This window comes from Aedes albopictus, chromosome 2 (genome assembly GCF_035046485.1).
Source record: "Aedes albopictus strain Foshan chromosome 2, AalbF5, whole genome shotgun sequence".
NCBI lineage: Eukaryota > Metazoa > Arthropoda > Insecta > Diptera > Culicidae > Aedes > Aedes albopictus.
Window position 1 is genome coordinate 69,409,914 of NC_085137.1, and position 15,650 is coordinate 69,425,563.

A 15,650-nucleotide genomic window follows, 5' to 3' on the forward strand; every position below is an offset into this window, starting at 1 on the left:
TCGCCGGACAGTTGGCAATCCTGATATTTGACGGCGGCCGCCCGGTAGTCATGGGAGTGGATTGTTGTCACGCAAATAGATCTTTTCGAAAATGCTTGTGTATTGAGTTATTGTTGACAGGTTTTCTGCAGTGTTAGTATGAAATTCAGCGATTTTCTGTATCGCGTAAGCCTTCGCTGGAAGAAAACGTCATGTTATTCAGCGAAGCAAGGAAAATTTTCAGTGAAAAAAGCAATACCGTACGAAACCAAAATGTCAAACGAATGCGCTTGACCACGATTGCGGCTTCGGGAGACGGTTCGGCTTTTGTTATTCCTGTCTTCTTCCACAATGAGAGCTATGTTGGCCATATATGTGTCGTATTAACACCTATGTGCCTGTGCCTCATTTTGCACCCTATTTCAAAACTTTAAAAATCTGATTCTCAGCAGTTTCTCAACGAAAATTTGTGAAATTTTGACAGTTGATAACAAAATCCTTCTAGTTTATGGAACCGGTATCATGGTTCCGATTTTTCCGTTGTTCCGGATTTATGGCCGTGGGTACTGGGGTAACCTCCTTATCAGATAGAGGTGCAACCTATAATTCGCCTTCGAAAAGTAGCTTGCGGCATTCCAAACTTCATGATTTTGCAAAACAAGAGTATTGGAGCATATTTTTAGAGATGCTGAATACATTGGCCACTTCTTCGGATATTCCGGAAACCTGGTGCCCTCAGGGAAGTGGCCACTTTCTGACCGGTTCTGAAACCTAGCTTGCGACATATCAAACTTCATGATTTTGCAAAACAAGAAAATTGGTACATGTTTTGAGAGATTTCGGATACACTGGCCACATCTCTGGATGTTCCGGAAACCTGGTGCCCCCAGGGAAGTGGCCACTTTCTGACCAGTTCTGAACCCTAGCTTGCGACATATCAAACTTCATGATTTTGCAAAACAAGACTATTGGTACATCTTTTGAGTGATTTCAGATACACTGGCCACGTCTCCGGATGTTCCGGAAACCTGGTGCCCCCATGGAAGTGGCCACTTTCTAACCAGTTCTGAACTTTAGTTTGCGACATATCAAACTTCATGACTTTGTAAAACAAGACTATTGGTACATGTTTTGAGAGATTTCGGATAAACTGGCCACATCTCCGCATGTTCCGGAAACCTTGTGCCCCCAGGGAAGTGTCCACTTTCTGACCAGTTCTGAACCTTAGCTTGCGACATATCAAACTTCATGATTTTGCAAAACAAGACTATTGGTACATGTTTTGAGAGATTTCGGATAAACTGGCCACATCTCCGCATGTTCCGGAAACCTTGTGCCCCCAGGGAAGTGGCCACTTTCTGACCAGTTCTGAACCCTAGCTTGCGACATATCAAACTTCATGATTTTGCAAAACAAGACTATTGGTACATCTTTTGAGTGATTTCAGATACACTGGCCACGTCTCCGGATGTTCCGGAAACCTGGTGCCCCCATGGAAGTGGCCACTTTCTAACCAGTTCTGAACTTTAGTTTGCGACATATCAAACTTCATGACTTTGTAAAACAAGACTATTGGTACATGTTTTGAGAGATTTCGGATAAACTGGCCACATCTCCGCATGTTCCGGAAACCTTGTGCCCCCATGGAAGTGGCCACTTTCTAACCAGTTCTGAACTTTAGTTTGCGACATATCAAACTTCATGACTTTGTAAAACAAGACTATTGGTACATGTTTTGAGAGATTTCGGATAAACTGGCCACATCTCCGCATGTTCCGGAAACCTTGTGCCCCCAGGGAAGTGTCCACTTTCTGACCAGTTCTGAACCTTAGCTTGCGACATATCAAACTTCATGATTTTGCAAAACAAGACTATTGGTACATGTTTTGAGAGATTTCGGATACACAGGCCACATCTCCGGATGTTCCGGAAACCTGGTGTCCCCAGGGAAGTGGCCACTTTCTGACCGGTTCTGAAACCAAACATGCAACATATCAAACTTCATGATTTTGCGAAACAAGAGTATTGGACCATGTTTCTAGAGATTTCACATACACTGGCCACGTCTCCGGATGTTCCGGAATTTTGATGCCCCCAGGGAAGTGGCCATTTTCTGAGCGGTTCTGAAACCTAGCCTGTGACATATCAAACTTCATGATTTTGCAAAACAAGACAATTAGTACAGGTCGGACTCGATTATCCGGAAGCCTCCGAAAAAAATCTCCCCGGATAATGGAGCTAAACTTTTTTTTATTTTATTTTTCAGATGTATAATAGAAAACAGTTCGATAAACATAGAAGTAAGGTTGTATGATGTTATAGTTCTTTAAACTCAACGGCTGACATGATTATAACCATATTTGTTGAGAATGGAATTTTAGCCGAAAAATCTGCATAATTAAAATAATTCTCAGATAGGCTGTATCTGATTTATGGGTATTGTATTTGTAGCAAATCTACATATTTGGCATGTTGCCATCTAACATTGTGCAAACAAAACGAACAATTATTTGGTCCCCGGATAATCGAGCCATTTTTTCCGAATAATCGAGCCCCGGATAATCGGGTCCCCGATTGATCGAACCCCCGGATAATCGAGTCCGACCTGTACATGTTTTGAGAGATTCCGGATACACTGGCCACGTCTCCGGATGTTCCGGAAACCTGGAGTCCCCAAATAAATGGCTACTTTCTGATCTGTTCCGAAACCTAGCTTGCGACATATCAAACTTCATGATTTTGTAAAACAAGACTAATGGATTGCGTTTGTATAAATTTTAGATACACTAGATGAATTGGTCACTTACCTGAAAATAGTTTATTGCAAGAATCTGTGGCATACATCGAAACAGTTTTCTCTTCTATTAGAATGCCTTTCGCAACAGCCTTTAACAGCAATAAATATTAAATTATTTGCAGGAAAAACCAAAATTGGTAAGGATGTACAATTCACTAAAAGCAGGTGAAGATTCATCAGATCTTATTCCTGGAAGCTATACATGTAAACGGCGGACAGACAGATATTCCCTGGCAATATTTTTCAACATTCTCGATATCTGCGCTCACAATTCCTACATCACATTCCTTTTAGCGCCTTCAAGCTGGGCTTTCGAAGGAGTTTGCCGTAAATCACGTTAGGACGAGACAACAGGACAGCATCCTATATAATGATGTAAAAAGAACAAAAGGTGTGATTATAATATCAATCTAAAGGAGTGTCCATTATGTAAGTCGGCTGTTTGTTCATCATATTATCGAAATGTTAAATTGTACGCATGTCCGGATTGTATGTACGAACAGCCAGATATTCGGGAACTGAAATACATATCGAAAAAAATCAGAAGATGTTGGTACTGTTCACGACACCGTGACGTGAAAACAATGATCAGTTGCCTCTATTGTAATCGTCCAGTATGCGAAAGGCATTCTAATAAAAGAGAAAACTATCTAAAAACTCCCTGGGGCACCAGCTTTCCAGAACAACCGGAGAAGTGGCCGGTGCATCAGAAATCTCTAAAAACATTGTCTCCCTTGTTTCGCAAAATCATGAAGTTTGATGTCGCAAGCTAGGTTTCAGAACCGGTCAGAAAGTGGCCACTTCCTTGGGGGCACCAGGTTTCCGGAACATCCGAAGATGTGGCCAGTGTATCCGAAATCTCTCAAAAGATGTACCAGTAGTCTTGTTTTGCAATATCATGAAGTTTGATATGTCGCTAGCTTGGTTTCAGAACCGGTCAGAAAGTGGCCACTTCCCTGGGGACACCAGGTTTCCGGAACATCTGGAGATGTTACCAATGTATCCAAAATCTCTCAAAACATGTACCAATAGTTTTGTTTTGCAAAATCATGAAGTTTGATATGTCGCAAGCTAGGGTTCAGAACAGGTCAGAAAGTGGCCACTTCCCTGGGGGCACCAGGTTGCCGGAACATCCGGACGTGGCCAGCGTATCCGAAATCTCTCAAAACATGTACCAATAGTCTTGTTTTACAAAATCATGAAGTTTGATATGTCGCAAGCTAAGGTTCAGAACTGGTCAGAAAGTGGCCACTTCCCTGGGGGCACCAGGTTTCCGGAACATCCGGAGATGTGACCAGTGTATCCGAAATATCTCAAAACATGTACCAATTGTCTTGTTTTGTAAAATCATGAAGTTTGATATGTCGCAAGCTAGGTTTCAAAACCGGTCAGAAAGTGGCCACTTCTCTGAGGACACCAGGTTTCCGGAACATCCGGAGACGTGGCCAGTGTATCCGAAATCTCTCAAAACATGTACCAATAGTCTTGTTTTGAATAATCTTGAAGTTTGATATGTCGCAAGCTAGGTTGCAGAACCGGTCAGAAAGTGGCCACTTCCCTGAGGGCACCAGGTTTCCGGAACATCCGGAGAAGTGGCCAATGTATTCAGCATCTCTAGAAATATGCTCCAATACTCTTGTTTTCAAAATCATGAAGTTTGGAATGCCGCAAGCTAGTTTTCGAAGGCGAATTATAGGTTGCACCTCTATCTGATAAGGAGGTTAACCCAGTACCCACGGCCATAAATCCGGAACAACGGAAAAAATCGGAACCATGATACCGGTTCCATAAACTAGAAGGATTTTGTGATCAACTGACAAAATTTCACAAGTTTTCGTTGAGAAACGGCTGAGAATCAGATTTTTAAAGTTTTGAAATAGGGTGCAAAATGAGGCACAGGCACATAGGTGTTAAATTCAACATGCAAGAATAAACTAATATCAATATTCATAATCGTAATTGGCTATGGAGTTCAGCCAAAATCTGGAATTCAGAGCGAAAATCTGGAATTAGACAAAATGTCATCGTGTCAGACGACATTGATTTGACCTTTGTTTATGTTTATTGATCTTCATATTACTGCTCGTGTTGTGTGTAAGAGGTAACGGTAGCGCATGAACAAAGACTTCACAGATCTAGCCTGGCAGCGCGTGGAAATTAAGAATAAGTTTGAAATTCTTTTAAACCATTGCATACATTGATTTAGAGTACGTTTTTCTAGTCTCAATTAAAAACGGAGTTCGATGTGATTCGTGGATGTGTTAATCCGCATATTTTATTAATTTTATTTTTGGATCAGATGTTTGTTGTTTACCAATATCAATGACAGTTTGATGCCGTCTATATTAAAAATAACAGTTCCGCGTGCAGGAGAAAGGTTGCACTTTTTCCTTCACTCTGACTATGGAGTTCCACTTATGTTATGTGATTTGGGTCTGGGGGAGGAGCCTTCCAGTCTCAGTTTCTAGGCAATTACGTCCTATCCATGGATACCATTGGCTCTGATGTTATTCGTTCCAGTAACTGTAATAGACATACTGAAGTAAATGGGATATTCACGAATCCTCAGTAGGACTCAACGGTCAACAACTGTTTGTATATTATTGCGTGTTTCGCCGTAGATTATAGCGCAAAAATGACCAAAATCGTTCACAGATCGTCGTTAATAAATTATATCATGTTCGTGTTTCTACAATAAGTGTGGAAGTTAGCTTTAGATTAACCGCGCAGAAGACACCGAACCAATTAAATTCAATTGCGCATAGGGAATCGCGCTACTTGGGCGGTGGTTTCTATATTCGTCTGTTTTACACTATAACTCAGTCAAATTTGAACCAATTGACACAACTTTTAGAATGTGGTGAGATAGGTGTACCTACCCGTCTACCCGTGTACAACATTTCAAGTCAATAGGTACAACATTGACTGAGTTATAGTGGAAAACAGACGAATATAGAAGCCACCGCCCAAGTGGCACGATACCCTATCGCGCTTTTGCACAACTTTGCACGATAATTTTTCCTGCAATGCATACTTAATAGGGTGCATGTACCAATTATGGCACTACCTAAGGAAAACTATTTGTACAAAAATAACGAGAAGACCAACGAATGTCAACAATATGCTAAAAGATAGTTTATTTTCCATACTTTACAGGAAAAATATAGAAACGGTGCCAAAACTTCTTTTAGTACGTATTACAACGTGTGCCAATGATAGGAACCCTGTACCAGTTATGGCTACATTTTTTAACTTCGGTTCCTTTTCGCACTATTTGCATGCATTCCTTATGGGATTAGCCATAACTGGTACACTATGGTGATATTAGGTGCAAGGAAGCCGAAATTTTAAGGAAAATGATTTATTTCTACCACAATTTGAGCAAAATGTGGAGTTTAAATGACTGCAACCATCTTTTGTGAACGTCATCTGTTGTTCACATTTTTTTCTATTTGATTTACATCATTAAACGGTGAAAATCAACTATGGCGAATAATTGGTACTATAGCCATAATTGGTACACTTACCCTACCAGAACGTTAGATGATTGAGCACTGAATCGTTGACTTAGTGTCGCTTGCTTCAGAATCTCACTATGACATAATCGTTCCGACCAAAACTTGTCTTGATGAAAGTATTTACTCAACCCAGTTTTAACCTTCCAGGACGCGCACCGCGCTCGCGCTATGTATGAAAAGCGAGGTTTTTTTTGCTAGTGTTGTACTTTTTACAACAGCGCGCGCGCTGAAGGGTTAAGAATGTATTTTCATCCCACGGAAAACAAAGGATTGAAGCGCTGTTTGTTTTGTTTCTTATTTTTGTATTTTTTGTTAGAAGTGAGCACCCATGATAACACAAAGAACGGAGTCAATCGGTGCCGTAATCGCTTGTTTTCGAATAGGATGAAAATGGGAGCATGAGATTACTGATGGCACACATACCCTATATTCTCAACCCAGTGTAACGACAAACAACTCGGTATCGCTTCTTGTTCAAATCAGCTGTCATTTTTCCGAGCGGAAAAATAATCTATTTTATTATTCCATAAGGAAAAGCTATATTTTTCCATACTAGATCAGTTTTCAAAATAACTTACTGAACAAAAAGAAATTTTGCTTGACCATTATACTTTGGAACAAGAAACTAAGCATATTCGGCAGGCGTTACTGGCATTACACAATTTTTGATTCATGTGAGCTGCGGCCCGCTCAAGAAATGGACCGTTAATTGACCTATACTTTACCATGGTGCGAACAATCCATTGCAGAGAACGATTCTCTCTTCTGCCACCATCAACCATCTAGAAATTTCTCATGAATTTTTATCTACAAATTTCTGCAGGGGTTACTTCAGAAAGTTCTAAAAAGATGTCTACAAAAGATGCAATTCCAGGAGAATTTTTTGCATTATGATTCGGAGATTCTTTCTAAAATATCTCTACGGTTTTTCTTTGGAAATTCAGGTTTTTTTCCAGGAATGCTGAGAAATTATTGTTTCGTTTTCTTCTGCAGTTCATTCGGATATTTCTTAATATATTCAAAGATTCTCTGAGGAATTTATTCAGCAATTCCTATTGAAAAATCTCAAGAAATTCTTCTGGCAGTTCCTCCAGAGATTGCTTAGGATTTATCCAAGGACTCTTCCATAAAATTTGTCCGGTGATGCTTCAAGAATTTCTCCAGCATTTGGTTCAGAATCACGTTTCATCGACATGTAACTTGTCGCACAATTTATTACGATAACGAGATTAACCAGCAAAGGGCTGTCAATCTTAATGGAAAAGACAAAAAAAAATACGCACCTGCCTAACCAAAGAGTACAAAGCAAAACAGAAACACTCACGAGTTTTTATTTGCGAAGAGCTAGTGGAGGTCTGGGAATTGCATTTTAATAAAACAACAAGCAATTGACAGTGAAGCATCGCGAATGACAGACGAGTGCGTTCAAGCTCGTTAGCTCACAAGTGAAAAAGTGCGATTATACTCTACTGATGCCTCTGTGTTCACGAGTAGGTTTGCTTTGCCATTGTGTTTGCTCAGCTGCAATCTTCATCATTTTCCATCTCTGGCTGTAAGTCGAAACGTTTGAGATAGGATAAAGACCGGGAGATTGACTTTGGAAATTTAAAACTTTGGTAACTATGGTAGCAATCTAAAAGTTTCATGAGGATATCAGAAATTCAGAAAACATTCGAAGACAAGGAATCCTAGCAGCAATTGCTGAAAGAACCTCCAGTCCTTGGAGAATTTTCGGGAAGTAACATTTTTTAGTAAAATAGCCTAGAAAAAGTTTTGAAATCCTTCAAAAATCTAACATTTACGGTATTTGGTTTTATGAGGGTTCTCAAAACCTCTACAAGACTTATTGGTCATCAACATGTTACTTGGGTTGAATCCCAGAGAAATGCTGAAGAAATCCCAGTATTTTTAAAGAAATTCCTGTAATAATAACCAGGAAAGTTCCTCGGGAATATCTTGGGGGAATTCGTAGAATAGTTTGTTGAGGATATTTTAGGAAAATATCTGGTGAATCCTTCAAAAAAAAAAAAAATCCTGGAGGATTTTCTGAAAGTATTCGAAGTGCAACCAGTGGACGTGTTTCTAATGAAATTTTTGTAAGAATACCTGGATAAACGAAAAAAATATGATTCTGTAAAAATCCGTAGAGAAAACTCTTGAGATATTTCTAAAGCAGTTTCAATAGAAATTTTTAAAAGAATTGCTGAAAGATTTCGAATTTCTGGAGAAACTGCTGCAGGAATCAATGTAATAAGTTTGGAATAAATCTTTGCAAGATTTTTGAAAGGAATCCTTGAACAAATTTATGGAGGAATCCCATACATAAGTAAGCAAGCTCTGAGGAAATCCATGGAAGCTTTTCTAGAGAAATTCTAAAAAGACAAATAATACCGTCTTCAGTCAGTAAATGCACAAAAGATATTTTTCATACAAATGGAAAAGCAATAACAATTGGCTTTATTTAGCAGTATTGGGATAATCCTATATCTACACTCCAAACTGAACCGAAAACCAAATTTTCATGAATTTTAATGCCCGGAAACCTATTTAAAAATAAGTTTAAAGTTTGTATGGAAGCGATTTATCGTCATCGGGTTTTGTACTCAGTGGAGGTATCAAGAAGATGTACAGCTGCCTAAAGGCGGTATTTCTTTGAAATTGATTTTAAATATCAAAATAATGCATTAAAAATCTAAATAATAGATCTTGGTAAAGATGCTCTTTCGTATAAAATTTAAGAATCAATATTTTTTTCAAAATTTCAAAACCCAATGGCAATGCTAATCTCATATTCATGAAAGTGCATGAATATTGAAGAAAATAACATAGGCAATTTTCCTATATCCAGTAGAGCGAAAGAAAGAAAGACACTTACACCGTCTTCGGCCAGAGGCCGCACAGACTGAACATTGCACTAACATTAGATAACGGACAACACATATAACACCCAGTGGCCCAGTGGAGAATTTTTCGTTTGACGAAAAGTTTTCTCCGACTGGAGAGGGAATCGAACCCACACTCCAAGGCTTACGAGACACCTAAACGACTGACGCCGCTAACCACTCGGCCACGAAGCCCACAAAAACAGTTTCTAACTTCACTATGAAGCTTGTTTCCAATCTCAAGAATAGTTACTTAATGAGTAACTTGGAGTACCCACGATGACACATCGATGGAATGTTTGAGGAATTCTTCTTTGACGCACCCGTTGATTTTCGCTGCCACACTACCACATCCCAAATTCCGATTGGCTGAGTGATCCTTTTATTTTTATCATATCTTCACATATATTCACGGTGACACAATTTACACATTTTTGTGTATGAGCAGATCGGCTGATATTTGATTTGATCACCGCAGCTACAAATGTAAACACACATTTACTTTTCTGCCACTGAAGGGCAAAATTTACAATTATTTGTGCTCTCACCAGATCCTGATAAATCATGTCATCAGTGCTACACGCAGGGTTGTGAAATTTCACGGAAATGTCATGAAAGAAAAGGTCATGACATCTTCCATTTCTACTACATCCAATGAAAACACAAACATTCAATAATGCTTCAATGTCGATATATTCGATTAATATTTCTTACTAAAGGCAGTGAAAATGGGAAATAACCAAATAAAATTTTTTTGACATTTTCCAACCCTGGCTACACGATATCCCTTTTGTGACGAACCAGAACAATTATGCTGATGAGCTATAACAGTTTTACATTTTTTTCATCTGTTTAGTCTTCGTATATGTGATGTAAATAGTTTCAATAATTCACCTACTAATACTAACAAACTTTTGTTTACGTTGCCTATGAGATTTACCACAGTAAAATAAACAAAAAGTGAACAAAAACCATAAAACATGAAAAAAGTTTTATCTGTCGCATATTTTTTTTATTAAGGATTCATCTAGGTATTTAAAACTAGAATTTGAACGATAAAGAGTTGTTCTTCCCAATGAGGAACAATAATGTTGTTTTGTAGGGGAGTCCAAGAGTTCTGGAGTGTCAAAGTTAAGCAATTTGTATGGAGATTACAATTTTTAGCGCTCCGTTCTGAAGGGGATATACCAATGCGATACGGTCATTGGCACAGAACCCAAGTAACATTTTTAAGTCAAATAGACTAGAAAACATCATAAAACCAAAATAAAATGCATTAGGTTTTATGATGGTTATCAAAATCTCTATAATACTAATTGGTCATCACGAATACTTGTAATTGTTGCAATGCTTTAAGCATACTTTGTCTCAGTTATATAGGATTAGTTCAATTCAATTCAAAACCTATATAGGATTAACTCAATCAGTTGTGTGTCAAGATTGTTGAAATCTGGACCACTATGTTAACCAGTCATGATATTGATGCTCCAGGAGAAATTTTCCGTGATATTGCTCTATCTATACGATTAAGTTCAACATCTCAGATGCATGCGGTACTTAGTTTTTCACCATTAGTAGAACAAAATTGAACATATCTTTTGGTTCTTTCAGTCTGACCATTGAACCGAAAGTTAACCATGCATTGCTTTCCCTATCATCAAGAAAGAAACTACTTTCCTGCTTTCCATTTTCTTCCAGTTCCAATCAAGACTATCAGAAAACACATCAAGTAAAACGAAAGATGACGCCAACGTCTACGATTTATGCTCTTACTTGGGTGTAACGGATCCTTTCAGGAACAGGTGCACAAACAGTTGCATGATTGCCATCAGCCAGGCTGCGTGCGGTGCCACCTCCCAGATGAACCCCCGGAAGCGACCCTTTCCGCCGAAGCGCAGCACCACTGCCAGGATAACATTCAGCACCAGGAACACACTCAGTATCACTGTGGGTGAAAAAAGAGACAGAAAAGAAAACGAATCAGGTGTGGTGAAAATAAATCAGTTGAAATGCAACACATTCAATAACAGCCAACGGCGCACAGCACCGTCCGTCGATTCAGTGCGATGAATGGGGAAATTGAACCGACGCCCGACGTAGCAACGGTGGCCGGTGATTGGGTGGTCTTTGGAGCGAAAAGCGAAAGCTGATTGGAAAACCGGCAGCTTAGAGGTACAAACACTGACTGGAGTGAAATTATACAATTGTCAATGTTAATACGAACATGATTGGTAACATGTGCGCGTGTGTGTCTCGTTGTGGGTGGTTTTTGAAACACGAATTGGAAAACTGTGAATGCCAGTCGCATTATAACGGTTGTGGGGTGGATTACCACAGGACAGTGGGAGGATTAGTCTAGCACTGCTGTGGGGCTTGTGTTTTTATTGAGCTGGTTGTTAAATGCTCGGTTTCACGGGCACACAGCAGGGTTTAATTGCCAGAAAAATAGTTGATGTACGGTCAGTGCTTGTGCAAACTAGTGAGCTCAAGTCCAAGTTGAGCTTAATAAATTGTGCAGCAGATGCCTCAGCTTCGCTGCTTCTATCAAAATTGTGTCGGTACAAAATATGGAGGAATTTTTATAAAGTATATAGGTACCTATAAGTCGACGGGCTAAGGGCCGATTTCTTCACCCTGGTTTAAACGTTAAACCTGGTTTATTACTTTAGCCAGGGTCAAGAAATTGGCCCTTAAGGCCGATTTCTTCACCCTGGCTTAGGCGTTAAGCCAGGTTTAACTATATGGGTAAGCCTGGCTTACGAGTTAAGCCGAGGTGAAGAAATCGGCCCTTAGTGGTCTAGTGGATATTAAATCTGAACCGTATGCAGAGATTATAGGTTTAAGAGTATTTTTTTCGTAAATGAAGGTAGTGTATTGGTGTCTTCGGCAAAGTAGCAGAAAACTGTATTGTTGGAAAGTATTTCGAACAAACTATTACCTATTTGCTCGATTTCAAGAGTTATGTGTCATTTTTTTGTGGACGACTCCTTACAATAGTTTTTTCTTTGTAACATGATTTTTTAGTGTTTATTTTTGGTGCTTCCGTGCGTTCTACAAAGTTGTTCTCTGTAATGAAATATACCTCCTAGACTGGGTCAACAAAGTCGATTTTTTGGAACAAAGCTTTTTCGATTCCTTTTTGCGTCCAAAACAACTGTGCGAAATTTGGGAGCGATTGGTTGTGTCCCGTATTCTTCATTTAGATTGAAATTTGTAAGGAAATTAGTATGAGAAAACGTGATTTTTTGCATTTTTCTCATAAATTGAAATTTTTCGTCTAAAACGATGTAACTAATGACTTCGAAGTATAGCCCAGGATATGCCGAAAAACTTTGCCGAAGACCGCAAAGTGATCCGACACCTGTGAGAAAAGTATTACGTTCAGATCATCTGATGGTGCTTAACATTTAACACGTAAAGGAATAACATCAATAATAAAATCTCAATTTTTGGCCTAAGTTACCCAGCGTATAACTTTTTTCATGAGCGTCAGATCACTTTGCGGTCTTTGGCAAAGTTTTACAGCATATCCTAGACTTCATTTCACGTAGTTAGTTACATAGTTTTAGATAAAAAAATCAACTTATGAGTAAAATACAAAAAAGTACGTTTTCCCATAGTAAATTCCATACAAATTTCAATCGCAATGTGGTATACGGGGACGCAACCAATCGCTCCCAAATTTTTCACAGTTCTTTGGACGCTAATATAGATTGAAGAAGTTTTTTTCCGGGTTGATGCGATCAAAGTTTAATTTTCCCCATACAACGTTGACCCACTCTTACACATCCTTCTATTTTTTCTTATTAGAATAACGCTTCAATTGTAATAGATCCTGCATTTCAACTTAAGCCTTCTTAAAAAGGTTTCCGCATTCGTTGTTGATCCACCGCACGAGACAGTCGACAGTTTCATGCGTCCGGGATTCTCCTCGTTTTTTTTTCCAAATCCATTGATTTTTCCGATGAGCAAGTGCAGCAGTGTGCAAGCAGTGGTTATCCCAAATCGCGCTTGCAAGATTTGTTTCATTGGCAGAGCCATTGCCCGTCGAAAAGTGCAGTTTTCGTGCGTATAACCGTCACGTGGTATTTTTCCTCAGCGTACCCACGCTCACGCTTAGATCACGTTGGTGGGTGTCTGATCATCGTCTGTGTGAGCTGTCTTCGACCAACACCAAACCAGCAGCAGTGAGAGCAGAGAGAGCAAATCATCGTGCGTTTCCACCGCCGCCGCGGTGCGACCGGCCTTCGTCGCCAGATCATCGTGTGTGCACAACCGACAACCCGTCCGCACTAGCGTAGCGCAGTAAAGTTAAGTACCCCGTACCCCGTTCCCTTTCGTGGTTTCCACCCACTTTACCGTGCCCCGTGGCGGTGGTTACCTGCCGCAATGGTGATGATGGCGGGGGTACGTCTTACCCCATCAATGAGGCCTTGCTGATGACTTTGGGTGCACCGATCCAGTAAAATGTGAACCCCATTAGTACCCCTCAATCTGGCGTTTCTGCAATGGACGCCAATAATATCCCTCCGACGTCCCCCGCCTCAAGGCCTACCCACCCGACTTTGGCGGGCCATATGTTGTTTTCTTCCGACCCAAAGGCAAACGTTTGAACACTGTTCAAATCAGCAAGGATCTAACTAAGCGGTATTCTTCCATTGTCTCCATTGACATTGTCGATACATCTAACCCAGTCAACCAGTGATCGTATATAAGATGTTGAATAAGATGTTGAAGTGGAGACGATAGGGTAGCGAATCATTTTGGGCACTCTTCGCTATAACGCAGTCAATTCCAAACCAATTGTACACGGCTAGATACTATACATACGTATCTCATCGCGTTCCAAAAATTGTGTCAGTTGGTTCAGAATTGGCTGAGTTATAGCAGAAAAGTGCCCAAAAAAGGAGTTTTGCCGAGATGGTTCCACTTCTCTATACGTACATTTTACATGCGCCTCAATGTAGGCATACACGCATATGGCCTCCATTTTATCATCTTATGCAACATCATATACGATTACTGGTTATCTGGGAAGCTTCGGATCACAGTAGGCGACCGAAAACAGGCTAATGAGATTGTGGCCTGTGAGTCATTTACGCTTGAGTATCACATGTACCTTCCAAGCCACCAGATTGAGATTACGGGGAAGGTCGCCGAAGGATCTTTGACCTGCGAAACGATCATGCAAGGCTGTGGTCGTTTCCATGACCCTTCTCTACCTCCTGTCCAGATACTTGATTACCGGCAACTGCATTCGGTCTCCCAGGAGGGTGAGAAGACGGTTTCCAGACCATCTGATGAATTTTGCGTGACCTTCTCCGGATCAGCATTAGGCGTTGTCCATAAACTACGTAGACTCATTTTCGGCCATCTCAGAACCCCCCCTCCCCCCTCGTAGACTTTTGCCCATACAAAATTTTCGGAATTTGTATGGAGCGTAGACTTTGATCAGACCCCCCCGTCCCCCCTAAGAGTCTACGTAGTTTATGGACAGGCCCTTACCAGATCTGCTGGCGATTGGCAAACTTCGGCTACCTGTGCGGCTGTATGTACCGAAGGTAATGAATTGTATCAATTGCAAGCAGCTGGACCACACCGCCCAGTACTGCAGCAACAAACCTCGCTGTGCAAGATGCGGGGAGAGACATGTGGATGGTACGTGTTAAACGCCGCCCAAGTGTGTTTATTGTGGCAGCGACCGTTCACATGATCTGATTGCTTGCCCGAGGTACATACAGCAGAAAAAACATCAAAAACGATCGTTGCAGCAGCGATCACGGCGAAGCTACGCCGAAATGCTGAAAAAAGCTACCCCGACCGTTGAATCACGTAACATCTACTCGTCTTTATCTCTCGATGATCAGGGCTCTGATTCTGAGGTCGGGGACGGGGTTCCCTTTGTTTTCCAGGGTTGAACGAGGAAATGGACGAGGCTCCAGAGACCCACCAAAAAACCTCGGAATCTGCACATCAGCGACCCCCAACCCACCATAATAAATTTCAAGAGTGGTAAGGAAGTCACAAAATGTTCCCCTCCGGGATTCAAAATCCAGGATGAACGAGACTTTCCATTACTCCCGGAAACATCTAAAATCCCACGGGATGAATGACCCATAAAAGGTTAAAATCCCTGGTAATAAACAAACAACAACAACATCTAAAATCCCAGATGTCCCACGTTTTTTGAATTCTCAACCGGAAATACAGCATTCGGAGCACCAGGAGCAACCTCAGAGTGCGCCAATGTTTACGCTCTCTGGCATCGTAGACATCATCCTCAGCTTCTTCATTGCTTCAGATTCCGTGAAGAACATTGTAACAGGCCTTCTTCCATGTGTGACCCCTCTTTTGAAGCAGTTGGCTTCTGAAATGCCCCTCCTTGCGACAATCGTATCTTTCGATGGCTAATATAACCACCGAGGTCGAAGATACGATTTCTGTTCTGGAAGAGTATTGGTTTCTGTCCGAGCT

General features: G+C 40.6%; 1 protein-coding gene across 4 annotated transcripts in view; it reads right to left on the reverse strand.

Moving 5' to 3' along the window:
• Positions 1–15,650, reverse strand: part of LOC109423939 (adenylate cyclase type 3) — a 273,333-nt gene that overhangs the window by 141,151 nt on the left and 116,532 nt on the right. For all 4 annotated transcript variants that reach the window (XM_062849826.1, XM_062849824.1, XM_062849827.1 and 1 more), the window contains exon 3: positions 10,950–11,121. In XM_062849826.1, the coding sequence (XP_062705810.1) occupies positions 10,950–11,121 (172 nt within the window). The remainder of the gene's footprint in view (positions 1–10,949; positions 11,122–15,650) is intronic.